At 40.4% G+C, this 22,996-nt stretch overlaps 1 protein-coding gene across 5 annotated transcripts in view; it reads left to right on the top strand.

Annotated features, from left to right (window-relative positions):
- TBCEL (tubulin folding cofactor E like) overlaps positions 1 to 22,996 on the top strand; it is an 82,194-nt gene that overhangs the window by 12,234 nt on the left and 46,964 nt on the right. For 2 of the 5 annotated variants that reach the window (XM_089678546.1, XM_089678545.1), the window contains exons 1-2: positions 6,723 to 6,947; positions 13,583 to 13,724. In XM_089678546.1, the coding sequence (XP_089534672.1) occupies positions 6,909 to 6,947; positions 13,583 to 13,724 (181 nt within the window). In that variant the 5' untranslated portion in view covers positions 6,723 to 6,908. Of the gene's footprint in view, positions 1 to 6,720; positions 6,948 to 13,582; positions 13,725 to 22,996 lie in introns of those variants that run through there. The other 3 variants (XM_089678547.1, XM_089678548.1, XM_089678549.1) reach the window with 2 other exon arrangements.

Below are 22,996 nucleotides of genomic sequence, written 5' to 3'. Positions count from 1 at the left end.
TATCCAGTATAAGAGTCCTCTCATATAGGACCACATGATTCAGACCACCAATAGAAAGCTATCACTCATCCCTATGATAGAATGCAGCTGTGAATAATCAGGTAGCAGACCATAGGAAGTCATTCACCATATGTCAAACAATCTCTGTCATTACCATGCCAAACAAAGAAGTAAAAAATGGTGCAAAACATAACGTCACTGCGCACGCGCGTGTGAGTGGGAAGAGGAATAACAGGAAGGGGAAGAGGAAATTTATCATCAAAAAGGGACACAGCATTAAGAGCCTCCGCTAGCAGTGCCTCCCAGAGGGGAAAGAGTAAAAAATAAACCACTAAGTTAAAATCCACAAGAAAAATATGAATTGCTAAAACATACCACAAAAAATTTCTGAGCGGTATTAAAAACAATATCACAGAACTGTAATTTTTCAACTTTATTACATTACAAACAATTTAGATATGCATTTAGAAAAATACATCAGATCTCCATATAATTATTAAAGAACAAGAACCATATGGATTGGACAATTGAACAGACATTTTAAATATCCCAGATACCAGCACCAAAACTATCTAGGAAGGGAGCAAAATTAATTTTATTGTTTAGTCCAGGAGGACATATTGCTTGAAGAGCATAAACCTACCTTAACCAATTCCAAACCGGGCAATTTTACACCTTCCTGCCCAGGCCAGTTTTCAGGTTTCAGCGCTCTCACACTTTGAATGACAATTGTGCGGTCATACAACATTGTACGCAAACTAAAATTTTATCATTTTCTTCACACAACTAGAGCTTTCTTTTGGTGGTATTTAATCATCGCTTGGGTTTTTATTTTTTGCTAAATTAACAAAAAAAGACCAACAATTTTGAAAAAAAAAAAGTTTTTCTTTGTTTCTGTTATAAAAGTTTGCAAATAAATAATTGTTCTTCATAAATTTAGGCCAAGATGTATTCTACTACATGTCTTTGGTGAAAATAACCCAAATTAGGATGTATTTTTTAGTTTGTAGGAAAGTTATAGAGTTCACAAACTATGGTATAGATCTGAATATTGATCAATCCTGAAGTACTGACGGCCAATCTAATTTCTTGAGGTCCAAAAATGTCAGAACAGTACAGATATCCCCAAATGACCCCTTTTTGCAGAGTAGACAGTCCGACGTACTTCATAAGAGGCATGGCGAGTTTTTTGAAGTTGTATTTTTTTTGTCATAATTTTTCGGAAAATGAAAAAATTAAAAAAATTAGTTTCACTATTTTATTTTACATACTGTCACAAGTGCAGTACAGCATCATCATATAACTGGCATGGTGGTGATCAGGGACACTGACTGGTGACAGTATGGAAAAATATATATATATATATATATATTTTTTATTAAATTTTTTTTCTTTTTTTTTAAGATTTTTTTTTCTTATTTCACTATGACCAAAGTAGTACAATGTTACCATAGTAACGTACTACTTTGGGAAAGTGATCAGTTTTTTTTTTGTTTTTTTTTTTACACAATTTGCTTGGGCTAGAAATTTGATTAAAGGAACAGTATATTTATGTTCATTTACAATATATTTTCTGAGCAGATTGTAAAAATCCCCTCTGCTCGTGGCAGCAATGTGATCATATAGCCCTTTCCACCAGGGTCTTCCCGTCTTGCCCACTCAAAATGCACCCCAGGGGCAAAGGAAGAGGTTAATGACCCCAGCTGTGGTACAGTTCACAAAATGTTTAGGAGAATAGTTCTTTCCATTCGACAACAGCACTGACTTATCTGTACCAATGAACTGGCAGTAGTTGCAACCACCACAGCAAAAAGTGCCTCGTAGGATGCAAGGGTCTCCTCGTTTTTCACCCTTGTATTCACTGTGAACAATTTTATCATGGATCAAAGGGGCCCTTTGGAATGTGATTAAAGATTTATGTGACATGTATCTTCCAACCTCACCATCTGATTTTAAGTCCCCATGGTCACTGGACATTTTTACATCAGCTGTTTTTGGCTTTTGACATTTTTTTTCTACAGCCAGTAAACTCCCCAGCATGTTATCTAGACTGTAATCAGCATTTTCTGGCATGGGCGTTTTTTTGGCCGGAAACCCCCCCCCCCTCCAGAACTAGTATGTTTATAGAGGAGTTTTATAGCTGTAAAAACACTCTAATGCTGAAAAACGCGGTAAATCGCGGCAAACCGGCCGCTAGACGCTAATGCAAAAACGTGACTTTACACAGCTAACTTTACCGGTGTTATTAAAATGCCCAGTGTGCATGGAGCCTAAGAGGCCAGAATTCGGTGATAATTTCTCTAACTCAAGCATTTAGATCAGTGTATTGCATAACAATATGGGTACCAGAGTTTGTAGCCGCGTACACACAGAGATGGACGCGGTTCAACCATTTTGGCTTCAACCTCCATCTTGGCAAAGGGGTTAACCATCCTGACAAACATATTTCCCCCTCATTCTCCCCTTTCTGAGAGTCACAGCGACATTTGGCCAGTGTGTTAGGAGTGTCACAGGAGGCCAGGGCCCAGCAGGGGGCTAGGAGCTATAAAGTCCCCAAGGGAGTTGGGGCCTAGCTGTCCGAAGAACCTGTAAAATATAACACCTCGTATAAGATAAGGCAAGCTTTCCCCAGAGTTCAAGATATTCCAAGGAAGGCGGGACCAGCTAACACTTTTAAAAATCCATTTTTCCCCTATGTCTTATATCTTGGAATATGAGAGACTTACATAAAAACCAGACATATCGTCAGATTGGCAAAGAGAAGACAAACAATTTGATAGGTCACTCGCCTTGTCACGAATACATAAGAAAGCCGAAAAGTAGATCTCGTGAACCGTTCAGTGTATAATTTCATAATTCATATCTAATCAATCCTCAGACGTATCTGCATAATAATCTACCCGCGGGTGGAGTGTCACTGGTGCATATGAAGAGTTATGAGTCAAAATATGAGTTAGGAAAGATTTTGGCTCTAGTTTAGGTCCACACCCAGACCTCCAGGCCCTAAACGGGGTATTGGTCCTTGACTTCAGAGACACCCCCTGCTGGGGAACTACAAATTAGGCTGTCAGGCCTAAGAAAAGTTAAGTTGAAGACGTCTCCCATTTTAACATCAATACCACCTGGGGAGACCCGTGCCCTTTTGCTCTGAAACTTGGATCTGCTAACCCAGGACTTTGGCAAGTACCTTAACCCTTTCACCTCTCTCTGATATCTCTTTGCTGTGTTGTTAGTCTCTGAATATTTATATATATATATATATATATATCTTAGCCAAGTTTCCTCTTTCTCTGTCCAAAAAGGAGGTGGTGGTAGTGTGAAGACTTAATTGCGTAATTAACCTGACCCAGTAACACTCGCTCAGGCTGCCGATACATCGATTGTGGTTCAATTAGCTGGAAAATCGTTGTGCAGGGTGCAGCTGGGTGTGGCATTGTTACGCACGTGACATCGCGGTTTTAGATGGGCTAGTCCTTCGGTCACGAGTTTGGTGAGAAGGTCTGGGGTCTGATGCCGCGATCGTGATAGAGTTCAACTCTTTTTTTTAGTGTATTTTGAAAAATTAAGTCATGGCATGATTTTACCATGGCTCTATTGAAGGTATGGCACATACATACATTATTCAAAGCTGGACCTGTGTAACTGTGCAAAACGTCTGCTTTAAAGTGATAGTAAAGCTTCAGTTTTTAAAAAAAATTAAAATAATATTTTATGTACCTGCTCTGTGCACTGGTATTGCACAGAGCATCCCTGATCCTCCTTTTCCCTGCCAGTGCTCCTGGCTCCTTTTCTGTTATTACCCACCATAGAAAGACAAACGTCCATTTGAGTCCACTAACAGAAAATTGAACATTCTTAAAATGTAATAATGTCAACTGAAATTCTATTAGTGTATGGCTTACTTTAGATGAGGTGGCAACACTTGACAATCCTGCCAGCAACTCCCTCCTTGTCCTCGGGTGACAACTCTCACTCATTGTACTATATCTATGGAGGAGCAGCACTGTCACCTTAGGAAGAAAATTTTAAAACTGCAGAACGCCTCCCATTCTCATGTCCATAACATAGGAGGAGGATTTCTGTAGTACACAAAGAGAATTGGGTCAGCAAAACTGACAACAGCAGAGGCAGAAATCATAGGAAGTTATCAGTTCACAAATAATGTAGCACGATTAACAGATATTTTTTTTTGCACATATCAAACTGATATAACAAATCGCTTTTACTGGTATATTTAAAGTTTGAACTCCAGGAATTCAGACGACACTTTATATAATGTTCTGGATTACTAGAGATTTAGTCCAAGGAGGTGCATGCCATCTTCTGCACTTATCTTTTTCATTTACTGTTCCTGTAGCTACAGAGTTGCATGCAGTCGCTCTGCCTGCCCCCCCCCCCCTCTTTTCAAATCGAGTGCTTGGTATTCTGTGAACACTCACAAAATACAAAGCTGTCTGTGAGTGGGCTGCAGTGGGAGGAGCGGGCAAAGCTGCTGCTGTAGGAGTTAGCGATTGGTCTCCTGCTCAGCAAAATTGTCAGTTGGAAATTAAAACAGAACTAAACCCTGCTTTGTTTTCAGCCAAGGAAGCTGCCATCTTAGCCTCTGATATGCAACTGCCATGATGCTGCACATGTAATCAGTTGTGACACCAGCCATTTGATGGTTTGACAGTTTGGTTGAGAGAACAAGCAAATGTGACAGCGTTTCGGGCATGCCAGAAATGTAACTGTTTTTTGAAATCTTTAAATCGTTGGGTTTCGTTCTGCTTTAGGGCTCATGTACACTGCAGCTGCTAAACTGACATTTAGGAGCAGTTGTGCATTTTTTTCAGCAGCCCCTGAACTCTCCTTTATGTTTTCCTATGTATCCATGTACACATATTCGTTTACAGGCAGTTGAGTTTACAGGCATTTTCTTCGCGTTCAGGAGTAGAGTTTACGGGAGTTCCAAACGCTTGTAAACTTGTGTAAACTATGTAAATTATGCGCGTTTGTGTTTAGAAGCTTTTTTTGGCTGGTGCATATCCAGGACACAATTCACTAAACGGTATCTTACTGCACCCCAGTATGCGGTAAGATACCGCATAGCATTTTTAAAAAAACCCATTGAATCCACTAAAAAAGGCTTCTAAAATACCGCATGAGTTATTTTATCAAGCCATGCGCTATTTTAGTAGTGAAAAGCATGCATTAATGTTTCAGCTGTCAGCGGGGTTCCCACTGACAGCTGAATGTAAAAGAGAGAATTGCCGGCAATTAAAAAATAATAAATAAACGCCTTCGGGTCTGGTATGGATTTTAAGGGGAAGCCCCACACCAAAATTAAAAAAAAAATCCTTACCAGACCCTTATCTGAGCATGCAGCCAGCAGGTCAGGAAAGGTGGCGGAGGTGAGTGAGTCCTCCCCACACTCCTGAACCATGCCAGGCCCCCCCACCCCCACCCAAAGCAGATTGTCCCTAGGTTTTTTTTTTTCTTGGGGGATTGCATGTGATCAGCACAAGACCAATCAGCACTGCCCAGAGTTCAGGGATCCTGCCTCATCCTACAGGAGAATGGAAAACTGCTCCTGCAAGCTTTAACTAGTGCTCAGCTGGACACTGATGGAAGTCACAAGACTGCTCTAATTGCTGATGAGGAAAGGTATTTTAGCAGTTTATGTTCACTAAAATAATTGCACTTCCATGTTCAGTGTACTGTGGGAGACCACAGTTAACCAGAGTTAATGCAGGGTCCTGGGTTTAGTAAAACTTTAAGCTGTACATACACAATAAGCCTAGGTTCACACTACGAATCGCTTATCAATTGGCAGTTCACATGTCATTCATTTTGAATGGGCTCATATTGCATTGCAACACACCAAAGTATTGCATGCACTACTTTTGGAAACGTGCTGCTACCAGGTAGCGTGGTAGTTTTGTATCATACGATCCAGTTCAGGTAAACACACTGTGTTTACAACCAGCATTTAGGGTGTCATTAACATTCCATTGATACCCACTGTAGATCGCAAGGACAGTGCGTTTTTAAAGCGGTGCGGGAAACGCGCACGGATCGCGGGTTTCCCGCACTGCATTCTAATGTGAACCGGGGCTAAACTTTGTCACCTTTGCTGAATCATGCTGAGTTTCTGAACTTGTCACATTAGTCCAAAGGGCACTTAGAGATAGCAGGTGAAAGTAGAGATAGCAGATGAAAGTATGCAAATCCACAAATGTCACAATTCTTGATTCGTTAATGGCAATTTATCTATGTAATCTCTTTGTACTGTCATGTAGTGAATATTGCTTATATACACACACACACTTCACTATCATTATCATTTAAACAGAGGTGGTGGAGTAGAGATGATAGGGAATCTACTATCCAGCTGTGTGTGGATAGTGAGCTTTGATGCCCAGATTAAAAATGAAATATCTCTGATGTTCTGTAGCAACCAGCCACTGATAGCAGATATTAGTACTCAGAAAGTCACCTGTCATTATTAGACACCTGGGGTTTACTATAGTTATACTGTCCTAGTCCTAGCCAGGTCCAGGTTTGTTATTGACCATGTTGCAGGCAGGCAGGGGCAGTCTGTAGAATCTCCAGACCGTTAACATGTCAAATGAAATGGAGATACTTGTCTAACAGCTTTCAAAGAGCTTAGAGGACTGGGTGGAGCTGGCAGTTTGTGACAGGGGGGGGGGGTTGGAGGGCTTTAACTTTAATCTTTCAGCTGCTTACAGCTTTTATTGAGATGAGGGGCAAAGTGAAGAGATGAAGTCATTGTTATGGGTTCTCCATAGCAACAAGTGAATAGATCCAGTCTTCCTGTACTAACTGCCAAATTCAGATACTTGAAAACAAACAGTTTAGCTACGTGCCAGCTCTGTAATGAACCAAGAGAAGTCACGGACTGTGGTGTTATGATGTGGTCCTGGGTTGAAGTTTTATCCTGGAAGATGGTAAGTAACTTTTCCTGGTAAAGAAAGTAAAGTACACAAACCAGAGGAACTGTCACTTCACACTAGTAAATGTTTACTTTATTTTTCTACCATCTGTTGGATTACATTGCAAGGTTTAGTTGCTGTTATTGTTCTGTAATGGCAAAACATTGTAGGTAGCATTGCTGTTAACAATTTTGTGTTGAGGGCTGGTTGTATGTGAGAAAAGAAAGTGAATGTAGAAGTATATCTGGGGCTTCATGTATACTATGTGTACAGGTGAATAGTTATGCTGGTCACAGTGTTGTTTATGGCGCTTGAGAGCATACAGAATATTATGTGATGAGTGTTGTTAAGGAAAAACAAAATCCTGTTTACAAGCAGGTGGAGAGAAGTAATGTGATCCGCTGCTTACGCTATGTTCCCCATACAGTAAGTCTTGTTATTATTGTGTATTGGCAATGCAGGGGATTTGTGGTACAGTATAATATTACCATTCCTGTGGTATCTTTGTATAGCGAACAGTAAGGAAGGAACAGCAGAGAGATATAATGTAACATATGGGGCTTTAATAATAGCATTGCTCAAGGCTGTGCAAGGTTCAGCATAACAGTGGTATGAAACATTTGGAAAATGATATTTTTTGTTTGTTTTCTACAAGAACAAACATTTGAGCATGACATAGTTCTGCAAATTGGAATGCTATTTATGTGCTGGTAGCATAAACTAATTTATTAGGTCCACTTAGTAAGGCAGCACACAATAACATACTGCAAAAAACTGCAGTTTTATGGCATTTATACGGATTTCTACTTTACTGATCTGGTTGGTTGTTCTAAGTTTATGCTCTTTCTGTATAAGGTATACAGTAATTACTAACATGTGTACCACTGAGCTGATTAAACAATTCTAGAAAGTTTAATAGCAATGAAAGAGAAATACAGTTATCAAAACTCTATTTTGGGCAGAAGAGGATGGAATTGCCTCTTTGTTACAATTCTCATTTGTGATTGTGACATGTAATACATTCAGTATTGTGCATACAGATCTAATGAGTAATTAATGTCTATTGGTGTCTCCTTGTTAGGCCTCCTGTCAAACCAAACCAGATGCTTGTAGGCAGGTGCTCTGGAGAAAATGAGGCAGGTATGTTTTTGGTCTATGGATACCTGTGTGCCTATTCATTTTGAATGGGCTCATAGCATGTGTCCATGGCCAGAAAAATACCTACCATGTACCTTGATGTGTCCTAGTCCATGTGCATAAATTTCGAATTTGTCCTGCTTGTGTATGTTCTCTCCTAATGTTGCCCCGTGGGTATAATTTACATAAAGGGTAATTATATAGAACACCCAAGCTAATTTAGGGTGTATTTTTTTCTTTTTATTGCCTATGGCAGAACAGACATCTGTCAGCTGGCAGGTGCCTAATGCTGGCCATACACCAGTAGAATTTTGTTTGAAAAAGTTCATTTTTGGAATTTTCAATGGTTTTTTCAATGGTTACTGGGGTCAAATCAATTATCATTTTTCAGCACAGTAATGAGAAAATTCATAAGGAGCAGAGTGGAAAATGTTTTCTGTTTGAACAATCAAAACTCTAACTGTGAATATGATTTTGTTTGGAAAAATTAGTAATGTGCATGTCATGTGCTAGGCAGAAAAGAAACCTGTTTAACCATCTCCATCCCAAGCCAATTCTGACATTTCTCTCATACATGTAAATATCAGCATTTTTTCTTGCTGGAAAATTACTTAGAACCCCCATACATTATATATATTTTAGCCAGAGGCCCTGGAGAATAAAATGGTTGTTGTTGCAATATTTTATGTTGCATAGTCTTTGCGCAGCGGTTTATTAAATGCAGATGTTGGGGAAAAATTACACTTTCATTAACTTTAGTGCATACAAACATAATATAATACCCAATTTTTCAGTACAATATAAAAGATGATGTTACTCAGAGTAAATAGATACCCAGCATGTCGCTCTTTAAAATTTCACACGCCTGTGGAATGATGACAAACTATGGTACATTAAATTATCCATAGGCAATGCTTTTAAAGTCTTTACAGGTTACCAGTTTAGAGTTAAACAAAGTCTGGTGCTAGAATTACTGCTCTTGCTTTGATGTTCGAGGTGATACCTCACATTTGTGGTGTGGTCACCGTTTACATGAGCATGAGCACAGGAGCACTTAAAATTTTTTACATTTATTTTATTTACATTTCTTTAAAAAATATTTTTTTTTAAATTGAACTTTATTGCCATCACAAGGGATTAACATCATCCTGATAGCTTAGGCCATGACCTTTCCTCATTATGCTCTCAAGATTAGTTTGATTGGGTGCTTTACAGCTGGGAACAACAAACCAAAACCAGAAGTGATGAAATCCACGTCTTTTCCAGTTTCTGATGTCACAGAGGGGGAGGAACAACAGATGTTCTTCTCTGCCTTGTACATCCAATGCAACAGGCTGCTTTGGTACTGTGTTCCCTGGTGGGACAGGAGTGCATCAGGTGGCTGTATAGCCACTCAAATCACTTTTGAGCTCTATGCACACTAGCATGACCTCTAGTCCATTTTTGAGGTTTTGCGTGGAATGTGTCAGATTTGGCTTTTGTTTCTCCACTTTCTTGTGTCATACCAATACAAACCAAAGACATAAACATGAGAATGCCTAAACATTTGTAATTGCAACAATTTTCTGGGCAAAGTGGTGCATTATCTGCAAGGAATGTAGGGGTGCCAATATTTTTGGCTATGCCTGTATTTCCGAGGCTAGAGGACTGAATGCGTTACCCTCTTGGTAAATACCTCTTTTTATGACCCTTGTATACAAAAAAACCAATGATGTAATATTGCCAGAAGGTTTTCTTAATAGTTACTTTCTCAGTGTGAACGTGTTTGATGTTAAGATACCAAGTTAGTAAACAGTCATTCCATGCTTCCTCGTGCGTATATAGAGATCACATGATCCCCCCTCCCTGAAATGTTTCTATTGTTCAGATGTCAAACTGGAGTTTTCTGTAGGGTGTGTGCAGTGCATGTAATGCATACGGTTATGTGTATTTCCTCATGTGTTGTGCTATTATGTTGTGCTCTATGTACTGTTACCTCTGTGCTGTGTATGCTACATGTGTTCTGTGCTCTTTATGCTCTCTCTGTTCAGTACACTTCACTTCCCCGGAGGGCAACCTCTTTGGAGTTTATGGGCTACAGTAGGGCTTGGAAAGTGACATCATCTTATTCCTAAAGCAATCCATAGGTTACACAATTTTCTTTCCTTCCACCATAAATGGCAGGAAAGAAAATTGCTCAATTCCCCCATCAATGCAGTCAGTGTTGATGGGGGAATCTCTCCCACAGCACTATCTTGTTCTGCCAGCGGGGAGCTTTCCTGGCTGGCAGAAAACAATGATTACTGCTAGCAGCTATAGCCACGCATGCAAAAAATGCAACAGGCTGGTTGTACTGAAGTCAATTGATGGATCGACTTCAGTACAACCAGCCTGCCCATAGATGGATCGAAATTTGGCCGATCCCTGCACTCCATAATGCGCATCATGACTCATTAAAGTGCGTGTTACTGCAGTGCAAGGTAAGAGCTTATTTGCAATAGCCTGCAGGATAAAATGAGTGCAGGCTGGTGTCGTATAAGGGTGGTAATGTTGTTACAGCACAAGGCCCTGTTTACCTTTTTTTTTCTTCCTAAAATGTCACAAAATTATACTTCATTTAAATCTATGCACTGCAGCATATTGCACTGACATGCAAAGCGGTGAGCTCCACTTCATAAGAACTGCAGCATGCCTGCATTTCTATGTAACGCTCCTGAAAACAGCAGTGTAGTGTGAATAAAGCACAAAAATCTATGCGCCCTTACGGTGAGCCTGCATCGATCTATACAGATCATGTGAACGAGAACTAACACAAAGTTGATGTCTGTTTATCAAAGAAAATTGTAGAGTAACATACATTTTCCACTGCATTCAGTTATGGATACAAGTGTCAGTTGTGATCATTTTTATTTTGTACACAATATAAGAAACTATAGTCCGACAGGTAAGTGTCTGGAAAGTAGCACTAGTAAAGAAAGTGAACCTTTTTGTTCTAATTGGGTGTTAGAAGAAACATTAGAAAAGTGTGTGTGTATGCACTGTATGTTAGTGATTTATTAAGGAGTAGAAGCTGTTTCCTGGACAAATTGCATTTTACAAAGTAAATGTTAGTAAATAAAGTGAGCCTGTGTTAACTTTAATATCCAATGTGCAGGAGAAGAAAAAAATGGATTTTTTTTCTGGCACAATTCGGTATTCAAATTGAAAACAGCTTCTTGTTATTTGCTAACAAAGTGAACATTGATTTTGGAAACTAAACAGTCAATTTGCTTGGTAAATTACCTGAATATCATTCACGTAACAAATAACAGAACCTGGTTAATAGGCAGAGAACAATGTAATGTTGGATATATTTTCATTGCAGACAGTTGAGGATACAGGGGTTGGTTGTGATCTTTTTCAATGCTCACACTTTACAACAAACCAGCCTGTCAGGGTGTAGTTAGTTGAGTTTAAAAGAAAAAAAAAAACCTCCAATAGACCAGTGCAAACACAAGGCCATAGGAACCAATCAACTTCTATTTTTATTTTTTCCCATACAGCTTAGAAAATGAAAAAGTATAAACTTATCTGCTGCACTCCAGTTAATAAAAGGTTTATCACTTTTTATTATTTCCTCAAGTTGTTTACATGCCATCACTGCCATAACAGATCCAAGCTATGGGGTCATTAAAATAATCTTTTAGCCCTGACTTTTATTGTTGAAGCTGATGGGGCAACTCATTATCAGTATAAGGTCCTATTTCTTCTAGTAGAACTATGAGACCTTCACATTTTAAATGCTTTCTCTATTAGTTTAGAGTTAAAGTGATTGTAACCCCCTGACATGGAGTATGAACAAAGCATATCCCTCTATAGTGTTTACTTGTCTCAATCCAGAGCAGAAAGTGTCATTTCTATTTGCTGCTCCTTTCCTCTTCTATCAGAATGAATCACTTGTGACAAGTTTTCCTGACACCAAGCTGTAAAAGGGTGACAGGGGAGGGACCTCCAGCAGATGTACAGCCTCAGCTCTGTTCCTGTGAGCTGTGTGAAGGGTGGATGTGTCCCTTCCCAACAGTCAGCTCTCAGAGCTCTCCTCAGTGAGAGAGCAGAGTGTAATTTCAGCTTTCCGCCCCCTTTATTCTGAACTCTCAGACAAGCTTTATAAATTCTGGACTTTGAATGAATGCAGAGAAGAGATGACTGCAGATAAACAGGTACAACTTGTGTTGGAGGACTTGTTTCATCTCTATGTATCACCTGAGACCAGTCTCTATGTAAGGGTTTACAACTATTTTAACTGTGAATGGTGGCCCCAAAATTATTATTTTCGCTCGGAGATTTATGACGATATGTAAGGTGTAGCATAATTGTTGTTTTCATACATAGGTGCACTCATCACATATGTTTATGTTCTTATGTGCATATACGTGGGGGCAGGGGACTTTAAACATTTTTTTTTTGTGTGTGTTTTATTTTTAAAAGTTACCTTATTATTTTTACAATTGAAATTATTGCTGTCGCATAGGGGGCCAATAGCCTCTTGTGTGATGGCATACTGTAATGACCGGTTCTCTACTGAAACATCACCCATGCAAACAAACCCATGCTGAACAAACTTCAGCGGGCTTATGTATGCCCTTCACCAGGCCCGTGGTTAGTGAGTGAAGGATCCCCTTAAATTGGTTAGTCAGTGGGAGAAAGGATCCATCACATTGGGGCTGACTGGATAAGTGGCTCCGTACAACAGATACTAGTTTAGTGCCCTCCTACATGGATGGACAGTGTTAAGAATGCTCCCTTACAGACAAATAAAAAGATATGTTGTGCCAGTGAGTACTTACCTGAGATATGAGAAAAGAGGCTGCATTGGTCCCATGCTGACTAAACCTGCAGAGTAACCTTGGTGCTAGAACTGTGCAAGCACCATCATTAGTAAGTTGCTTCTGCCAATCTCACAGCTCAAGGAACCCTTGTTGAGAAAGTATGTAGGGTGAGCTGCTTGTGTTAGAGATCTAGGCAGAGTCACCTGACCGAAGCTCAAGTACTGCTTTTTATTCATAAAGGGTAGAGCTTTGAAAAATTATACTGGTGCTGTATATTGTGACTTTACAGGAATTCATTCATGCAGACTTGTAAAAGTACTCGGATATCTACTTTAGTTGCCCATCCTGTTAGTTTTTCTCAGGAAATCCACAATCATTGATTGTGAATCCAGTGTTTGGCTAAATGTGGTAGTTGATCTTCCTTTTTCCACAAATCGCCATTCTTTCAGAAATAGAAGATTGAGTACAAATGCATTATTTTGGCTGAAGATAAAGTACAAAGATACAAGGGAGATGGATGTGTCCTAGAACTTAGCCCAAAATATATTGTCCTTGAATGCCCAGGATTTCCAGGGTTTTTTTTTTTTTAATTTAATATTTCTTTGTTTTTCAAACTATAGCACATATTTCCATTTTTCAATAATGATTGAAACAATTATTATGTACTGCATTTTTCTGTTTCAGCAGTAACCTTAAGTAAATGGATGTATGTTTTGTTCCTCTCAGGGAACAGAAATGGAGTCACCATGTGGAAGGAGTTTCATGCAGGTACTGTGTGAGAAATACAGCCCAGAAAACTTTCCGTACAGGAGGGGGCCAGGAGCCGGTGTGCATGTACCTGCTGGGCCTCAAGTGTCACCCATGAAAGGTATGACATCACTTGTCCTAAAGAATATTTTACCACAGCATTTCATTTCAGATATGTGTCTTTTGTACCATGTACTTGTGTTAGAAAAAGTATCTTGTTCTCATTTTGTATTGCTTCTTTGTGTGAAATCCCTGCTGTTCCTGCCAATCCCCAAGCTTTCCTGACCACGTTAGGCATGAGAGCACATCCATCCCAGCATGGTCCGTTTTCTAGCTGTGCTGGGAGAATAACTTGTCTGTCCTCCAGCGGTCAGACATTTGCTTACAGGCCCTTCTCCCTGTACAGCCATTCAGTGGGAAGATCAGTGTGCTGCTGTTTTTCCACCCCCAGCACTCTATTCCATTATGCAACTGAGAACAAAGATTATGTGATCACATATAAAAAAGTAAACATTTATAATGTGTGTGTGTGTGTGTGTGTGTGTGTGTGTGTGTGTGTATACACACCCACATACATACACACAACTGTTTTGCCTTTCTTTTCTGTTTTAAACATAATAGGTTGTTTTACAAGGTATGGGTTCACATATATTTTAATTCTCCATCATATATATAGTAGAATAGTCTACAGGATTATCACAAGGAATGCCACAGCTTGAAGGACATCAGATGGCTAATGATTGTATCCCTTTTGTAAATCCAGCTTAACTCATTCTATGAAACTGATCAAGTCCTTGTACTCACAATTTAGACGAGGGAGGATGAAGGGTTGGCATGGCTGAATTGCATCCCTTAATTCATCTGTTCATCCTGTGGACAATCCTAGCTGTTATAAACCCCTTCTCTGCTATTGGCAGACAGCTTACTTCTGTTGCCAGACAACGGGTCAGGGGGAGTGGTCCCTACACCCAGATGTGTCCTATCACATCTGCATACACTAGGGGACCCTAGATGTGGATTTTCTGGCATCTTGCCTCAACAGGAAGTTTCCGAGGTTTGTGGCTAGAGTGCGGGGACCCCCTTGTAGGTGCAACAGATGCACTAGTGGCACCGTGGGACCAGTATAGTCTTGTTTATGCCTTTCTTCCTCTCAAGCTCCTTCCTTGCTTACTGTGCAGGATGGGGGAAGAAATAACTCTGGTCCTTCTGGTAGCTCCACACTGGCCTCGTCGTCCATAGTGTGCCGGCGTGGTGCAGCTGGTCATGGACACTCCCTGGCAATTGCCTCTTTGGGAGGACTTCTTGTCCAAGGGTCTGATCTAACATCCTGCTTTACCATCTCTGGCTTGGATGACATGGCTATTGAAGCCAGAGTTTGAGAAACGGGGTTGTTGGGTTTGGTGACCCCTGCAATGTTAAAGGCAAGCAGGTCTACCTATGTAAAGATATCATCACACCTGGAAGGGTTATATTCCCTGGTGCAAGGCTCTGGTTGTCCAACCTTTTTTACTTTTGGGTGGCTTGGGTTTTTGGCTTTCTCCAACGGGGCGTTGCAAAATCATGAATACCATTGCAGGCAGGTTTTTGCCCTTGCAGTTTTTTTTTTGGCGTCCCTTGGCCACGCATTCTATGATCCACACTTTCATCCAAGGGATTCGCCATGTGGCACCTCCTGTGTGTTCCCCGTTGCCACTGTGGGACCTGAATTTGGTTGTTTTGGTCCTCCAGTAGTCTCCCTTTGGGAGTATGTGGGATGTTCCCTGCTTACTTTTCTCAAAGTTGCCTTCTTGATCGCCATCACTCCCATGAGTCATTGATTCACAGATCTCAATGAACTACCACAGCGCTGTTGAGTGCTGTAGTAGTTTATTAATTCTTCCTGTCAGTGTAAAACTGTCTGCCCATACAATGTACGAACAGAGTACACTGACAGACTGCAGGAGACCTGCATAGTACCGGTAATCTTCTGATCGCCGGTGCAATGCTTTCTAGGGTTTCTTAAACAAAAAATGGTAAATGCACATTTTTTTACCGTAAAAAAAATGTGCATTTATTTTTGTTAAAGTAAAGTTTTGTTAAACTTATCCTTTAACTACTTGCCCTTCCGGAAGATTTACCCCCTTCATGGCCAGGCCATTTTTTGCTATACGGCACTGTTCTACTTTACTCTGACAATTGCTCATCATACAACACTGTACACAAATTAAATTTATGTTTTTTTCACACAAATAGAGCTTTCTTTTGGTGGTATTTGGTACGTTGGCAGTGTCATCACTGGGTTTTCTATTTTTTGCTCTATGAATGAAAAAAGGCTGAAAATTAAAAAAAAAAACGTATCCAATAAAAATAAAATTCTTTATAAATTTAGGCCAAAATGTATTCCATAGTAGTGGTAGTAGATTCATGTGGTCTTTGGTAACAAAAATCACAAGAAGTGTATTAATTGGTGTGCATGAAAGTTATAGCGTTTACAAATGGCGGTACACACTCACCAGCCACTTTATTAGGTACATCTTGTTAGTACCGGGTTGGACTTTTGCCTTCAGAACTGCCTTAATTCTTCATGGCATATATTCAACAAGGTGTTGGAAAAATTCCTCAGAGATTTTTGTCCATATTGACATGATAGTATCATACAGTTGCTGCAGATTTGTCAGCTGCACATCCATGAATCTCCCGTTCCACCACATCCCAAAGGTGCTTTATTGGATTGAGATCTGGTGACTGTGGCAGCCACTGGATGATAGTGAACTCATTGTCATGTTCAAGAAACCAGTTTGAGAGGATTTGAGCTTGATTGGTGCATTATCCTGCTGGACGACGTCATCAGAAGATGGGTACACTGTAGTCATAAAGGGATGGACATGGTCAGCAACAATACTCAGGTAGGCCTTGGCATTTAAACGATGCTCAGTTGGTACTAGGAAGCCCAAAGTATTCCAAGAAAATATTCCCCACACCATTACACCACCACAAGCAGCCTAAACTGTTGATACAAGGCAGGATGGATTCATGCTTTTATGTTATTTACTCCAAATTCTGACCCTCCTATTTGAATGTCACAGCTGGAATCGAGACTCATCAGACCAGGCAACCTTTTTCCAATCTTCTATTGTCCAATTTTGGTGAGCCTGTGCAAATTGTAGCCTCTGTTTGCTGTTCTTAGCTGACAGGAGTGGCACCTGGTGTGGTCTTCTGCTGCTGTAGCCCATCTGCATCAAGGTTCGGTGTTTTGTGTATTCAAAGATGGTATTCTGCATACCTTGGTTATAACGAGTGGTTATTTGAGTTACTGTTGCCTTTCTATCATCTCAAACCAGTCTGCCCAGTTTCCTATGACCTCTGACATCAACAAGGCATTTTGATCCACACAACTGCTGCTTACTGGATATTTCCTCTTTTTCTCTGTAAACCCTAGAGATGGTTGTGCATGAAAATCCCACCAGATCAGCAGCTTTTGAAATACTTAGACCAGCCTGTCTGGCACCAACAACCATGGCATGTTCAAAGTCACTTAAATCCCCATTTCCCATTCTGATGCTCGGTTTGAACTTCAACAAGTTGTCTTTACCTCATCTAGATGCCTAAATGCATTGAGCTGCTACCATGTGCTTAGCTGATTAGCAATTTGTGTTACCAAGCAGTTGAATAGGTGTACTTAATAAAGTGGTTGGTGAGTGTGTATACCTTTTTTTTTATTTTTTACTAGTAATAGTGGTAATCAGTGACTTAAAGTGGGAATGCGATAGTATGTCGGGCACTCTGACAGTGGGTGGGACCTGGCTAACTGCCACTAACATCTCCAGTGACACTAATACAGTGATCAGTGCTAATAAAAAGCACTGACACTGTATTAATAACACTGGGCAGGAAGGGATTAACATCTGGGGTGACCAAAGGGTTTAAAAAACTGTGTTAGGGAGTGATTTATAGCTCCCTGCTTTGCAAAGAGATAAAAACCAGCATGTCCCTTCTTACAGGAGAGAGAGAGAGATCTGCATTGTTTACACTCACAGATCTCTCTCCTGTCAGCTGTTTCACTAATTGCCATGTCCTGGCAATGAATCGCTGGCCAGGACCTAGTGGTTGAGCCCCTACGCAGAAATGCAGAATCGCTTATATATGTGATTCTGTACAGGGTGGTCGGCAAGTAGTTAAGATTCCTTGTTTTTGGTTTGCCCACCCCTTCTTGAGACACTGTTTTGAGAGATCCCTACGGTCAAGAATCAGAAGAGCTGTGTCTGTTAATGAAATTAAGAGAAAATGTTTTTTTGTTACTCACCATAAAATGCCTTTCTATGAGTTCATTGACGGACACAGCACCCACCCCTCATTTTTGGAGTTTTTATTTCTGACACTGCTTTGTGACTTAACTGTCCTGCCTACAGCAGAGAGGGGTTTATACCAACCAGGACTGCCCATAAGCAGTGCTCTCTTCTTTTTCTGCCTTGTGTCTTACTCCTGTTTTTGGAGCTAAAAAAACCCTACAGTCCAGAATCAGAAGAGCTGTGTCCATCAATGAACTCAGAGAAAGGGATTTTACGGTAACAAAAATCCAGTTTTTTCATACAGATAAAGGATCACAATTAACAAACAAAATTGTATTCTGGTAACTTTCATTTACATGTAAACCAAGCTATCGTGTAAAAGTGACATTAGTAAGGGTTGGGGTAACTATAACATTGCTAAAGCTGCTTACAACTAGGGATTCACCGAAAGTTTGGTGGCCGAAACGTCTTGGCCGAAAACACCCCTTTCAGCCATCTGCCGAAATAAAAATAAGCACCGATACAGGTGCTGAAAAAATCCCATTCCACGAATGCGCACAATTTTAAAGTGTGACATGTTGGGTATCTATTTACTCGCCGTAACATCCTCTTTCATATTTTACAAAAAAATTGGGGTATATAATGCTTTTTTTGTTTTTTTAATCAAAGTGTATTTTTTTACAAAAAATATATATTCATTTTTAAAAACTGCGCATTTCGGTTTTCGGCCAAGTGCATTTTGAATTTTCGGTTTGGGTTTTGGCACCCGAATTTTCATTTCGGTGCACCACTACTTACAGCAATTACTTTATAAACACAGTGAAATCTTCCTTAAAAAAAACGTTGTTATAACTGTTCAGTTTTTGAATTATTTGAGTTTGTTATAGCCAGTCATTTTTGCTCACCTGCTTAAATTGCATGTAGTGTGGAGAAAAATTCATGCTGTATACTCAATACTATTGCTACATGTATTAATCGCATGTAGTTATCAGAATGCAAAATTGTTGGCAATACTTGGCTTTTAGGAAGCCATAGACATGAAATCGCAGTTGTTTTCTTTCTGATGGTTCCCACGAAAAACATGAATTAGGACACTCAGGAAATCTATTTCAATGATTCTCTCCTGAGATAAAAAGCAAGCGGCATTAGCTTTTCCTGCTCTCCTTCTCCCCTCTGTATTGACATAATTGGGTCTTGGAAGTGTGTGGAGCAGTGTAGAACTTCCAGGAGTTTTTTTTTTCCTCAAAGGTGGTTTGGGTTGTACCTGGACATTCAGCTGCCCTTAAATTGCTATGGATAGTATAACAGATACAGTCATCTGATCTGTATTCATCTGCTGTCTGATCATATCTGAAATTGTTTGTCTTAAAGCTGGCCACACAATTTACTGCCTGCTTATCAAATCTGGAAAACTCAATTCCAGATATACAAAAACACCAGTCAGTGGACTTATCGATAAAATACACTTTTTATAATTAAATCATAAAATATATTTTTAAATTTAGCTAAAGTAAGTTCTCTCTAACTTGGAGCTGGGGCCCATATACCATGACTGTTGTCTTAAGGCTCCAGATGCTGTTTACAGATAAGCAGCTCTGAACTCAGAAAGTGTGTGCTTGTGGCTGCTCCCTCAAACCCCCACACCTGTACTTTAATAGACTTGAATGAGCTTCCTGCATGCCTCAGCGCCCCTGTAAATGAGGCTTAAAGTGTTTGTAAAGGCTCAAGGTTTTTTACCTTCATGCATTCTATGCATGAAGGTAAAAAACCTTGTGTGCATCATCCCCCCCTAATACATACCTGAGCCCCATCATGATCCAGTGATGTGCACGAGAGCCTCGGCTCTCCAGAGACTCTCACTCCTAATTGGCTGAGATAGCAGTAGGAGCCATTGGCTCTGATTGCTGTCAATCACAGCCAGTGAGCTAATGAGGAGAGGAAGGGACCAAGCCACAGCTCTGTATGTGAATGGATATGCAGAGCAGTGGCTCAGGAGCGAGCCTGCGTGGGTGCCCCCATAGCAAGCTGCTTGCTCTGGGGGCACTTGGCAGGAAGGAGGGACCAGGAGCTTCGACGGGGGACCCAAGAAGAGGAGGATCAGGGCTGCTCTGTGCAAAACCATTGCACAGAGCAGTTAAGTATATAATGTTTGTTATTTAAAAAACAATGCCTTTAATATCACTGTAAGTAACTATATTTGTTTTAAAGCAGTACAACAGTTGCCACTGCACTCATACCCAAGCGACAATTGGCCCATGAAGTCTATAAATTCCAAAAGATAAAGCGGCACTCATGGGTCTTGAAAGGTAAACCCACAGTGATGAAGTTTTATTTCAACGGGGCACAAGCCTGCCCTGAGGAAGACAAGCTTGTGCCTTGTTGAAATGCCAAAATAAAACTTCAATACAGTAGGTTCACCTTTCAAGCCTCGTGAGTGCCTACGGCTGGCCGTAGATGGAGAAAACTTCTTTCCTGCAACTATGGGTTGCAGGAAAGAAACTCGCTTGGTTCCCCATGAACACAGTCAGTGTGTTCTTCCGGCAGGGGGGTGGGTGTAAGCCGTCCCTACCGGGAGAACACCAAGATTATTGCTGTAACAGCTTCTAGCAATAATTCCATGTAAAATTCAGCAGACCGGTTATACCCAAGTTGATGAATCGATCAACTTGGGTACATTCAGCCTGCCCGTACATAGTTTGAATTGTCAGGAACTGGCTGAGATATGAACTACCTATAGCTGCTTTATAGATGTAATACCTAATAGCATTGTGTATCGTAAACAGCTGCCGTTGTTTTCAAAGTACTTGTTTTCACCTTTTTTTCCATTCTTTGTTGCACCTCAGTGCTGCTGCTGTCCTTTATCTTCCATGGCTAGATCTTCCTTGCATGGCTGCATGGTTTTTTCAGAGCAAGTTTCTTATAACCGTGAATCATGCCCATGTAATGTGTGTTGAAATAGCCACTTGAAGTCTTCATAAGAAGCTCTAATGGCAGGGCAACAAAGCAGGGGCACAATTCGAAGACAGACTGCTGTTATGTAATTGAAAGTGGCTTAAGATGGACTTTAATGGCAGGGTCACCAAGAGTTATTTTAATAAAAGATGAAGAATATAGAAATGTTAACTTTTTAAATAAACATTTTAATGTTTATATAAGTTTTCAGGAGTTGAGTTTACAGATACTTTAAAAGTATGGGGTTCCTAAAAAAAAAAAAAAAATCATATTTGGGGCATCTGTCCTCCGCAGCTTTGAAGACTGAGAACTGAGCACCTAAAAACCACTGATTGCTGTGTTGTCAGTTTTGAATGAGCAGAGAGCCGGTGACTTCTCTGCCCCTCCATTTCTCACTGGAGCGCTGACCTTTTGGAGGGACAGGAACAGCTAGCTCAGATTCTCAGCAGCTTGCATGGATCTTGGTGGATCCCCACTATAAAGTCTGGATCGATTCAAAGCCTGGACCAGCTGAGTGAAAACTGGTCACAGGAGTGCAGGACAAACTGCATGCCTGTGATCCATAGGATGAGGGCCAAAAAAGCTTTGGTCATACTTCTTTAACATCAGCCTCCTGTAATCCCCTGTCCAACAGGGGTCAAGTTTGGAGTGGAAGGTCAAGCATTTGAAGAAAGTCATGCTGTACTGCATGCACATGTGCTGATGGAGCAAGGAGAGAGCCAAGGCATGATCTAATCTTTCTTTTGCTTTAGTTCAATGTCCTCTCACCATATTGGGGGTGTTTTGACTCACTAAGTTGTCCTGCTGAAGGTTAAAGAGGATCTTCAGTCCGTTCTGAAAAAAAAAAAAACCCGTAGCTGCTGACTTTTAATCAACAGACCCTCACCTGTCCAAGGACCCAGCGGTGCCCTCACCCAAGCTGGTTGTTCTCTGGTCTTCAGGTCCCTGATGACAATGTCTTAACTGCACCTGGCTGTGACACCTTGCTGCTTCACAGCCAGCTTCTCACTGCGCAGGCCACGCTGTGGTTTTTTGAATGGTCCTGAAGGGGTGGGGGTGGGGGGGCAACTTCTGCTCGGATCGCTTAGGCAAATGTGAAAACCAGGTACTGGCTCCAAAAAAAATGTTCTGAATATGGCAGAGGAGAGAGTGGAGGAAAAGTGGAACTTTCTTTTTTGAGTAAGCCATGACTGTGGCTGTTTGTCTTGCGATGACTCATGGGACTTGTATTTCTGCAACAACTGAAGTGCTGAAGGTTTCTTAACCCCGCTTTGTAGGAAGCGTTCTCTTCCATTTGGATAAATCATGTATTGAAATACCCAGCAGATGTCAGTGTTTCACAAGCTCCAGAAGGATAGGGCTGTGGACAGTAATTATTGCTTTCTTGCCTTAAAACTACATTACAAAGTATAAAGTATGAAAATGTATTGAATTTGGGCACTTTTGTTACATGTGAACAACTGTCAGTACAGCATTGTTGTGTCTGTATAGTAGAAATGATTATCATTCAATTAGTTTATGAAGTATGAAGACCAAAATAACCAATGTTGCCCATTGCAATACAGGAGATTGCTACGTGTTTCTCCACAACTGGTGTAGCAAAAAAGTCTGGATTTAACAACACCATATTTTCTTCCAGAATAGCTTTTACTCCTAAATATGTTGATTGCATGGGACTCTGTCATTTTTTCCATTATTGTTCTTAATTAGGGTACATATAACAGTAGTGTGTTTTTAGTGTAGATAATCATTTTAAGCACGTTTGTGCCTGGATTGTCTCAGAAAATCTAAATATTTAAAATTTTGCACGAATCTGTTTTTTTTAGTTTTGCATAAATCAATTTAGGACACAGTACCACTGGAAGAACATTTTTTTTATTAAGTTTTTTGCAATTTTTGTTCTTTCTGGGATAGGATGCCACCTGTGTCTATTTTTCATTGCTTTCCCTACCTAACCCTAAAATAAGCATGAATCTTTTAAAATGAATGACATGCATAATAAAGAATTTCATATGCAGTATGTATTAAAAATTCTTCATTGGCTGGCACGGGATGACGTCACTCCTGCACATACACAGTAGGGCAGTCATCCTGGCACACAGGCAGTGTGCTGGAAGGTAAACAGAGCTGCACTTGCACAGTTCAGCGTACATTTCAAAAAAGACTGCTGGCA

The sequence above is a fragment of the Staurois parvus genome, unplaced genomic scaffold, assembly GCF_062004578.1.
Source record: "Staurois parvus isolate SC_StPar_1 unplaced genomic scaffold, SC_StPar_1.0 ptg000207l, whole genome shotgun sequence".
Classification (NCBI taxonomy): Eukaryota; Metazoa; Chordata; class Amphibia; order Anura; family Ranidae; genus Staurois; species Staurois parvus.
Note: the sequence above shows the minus strand (reverse complement) of the source record. Positions and strands in the feature narration are given on the sequence as shown.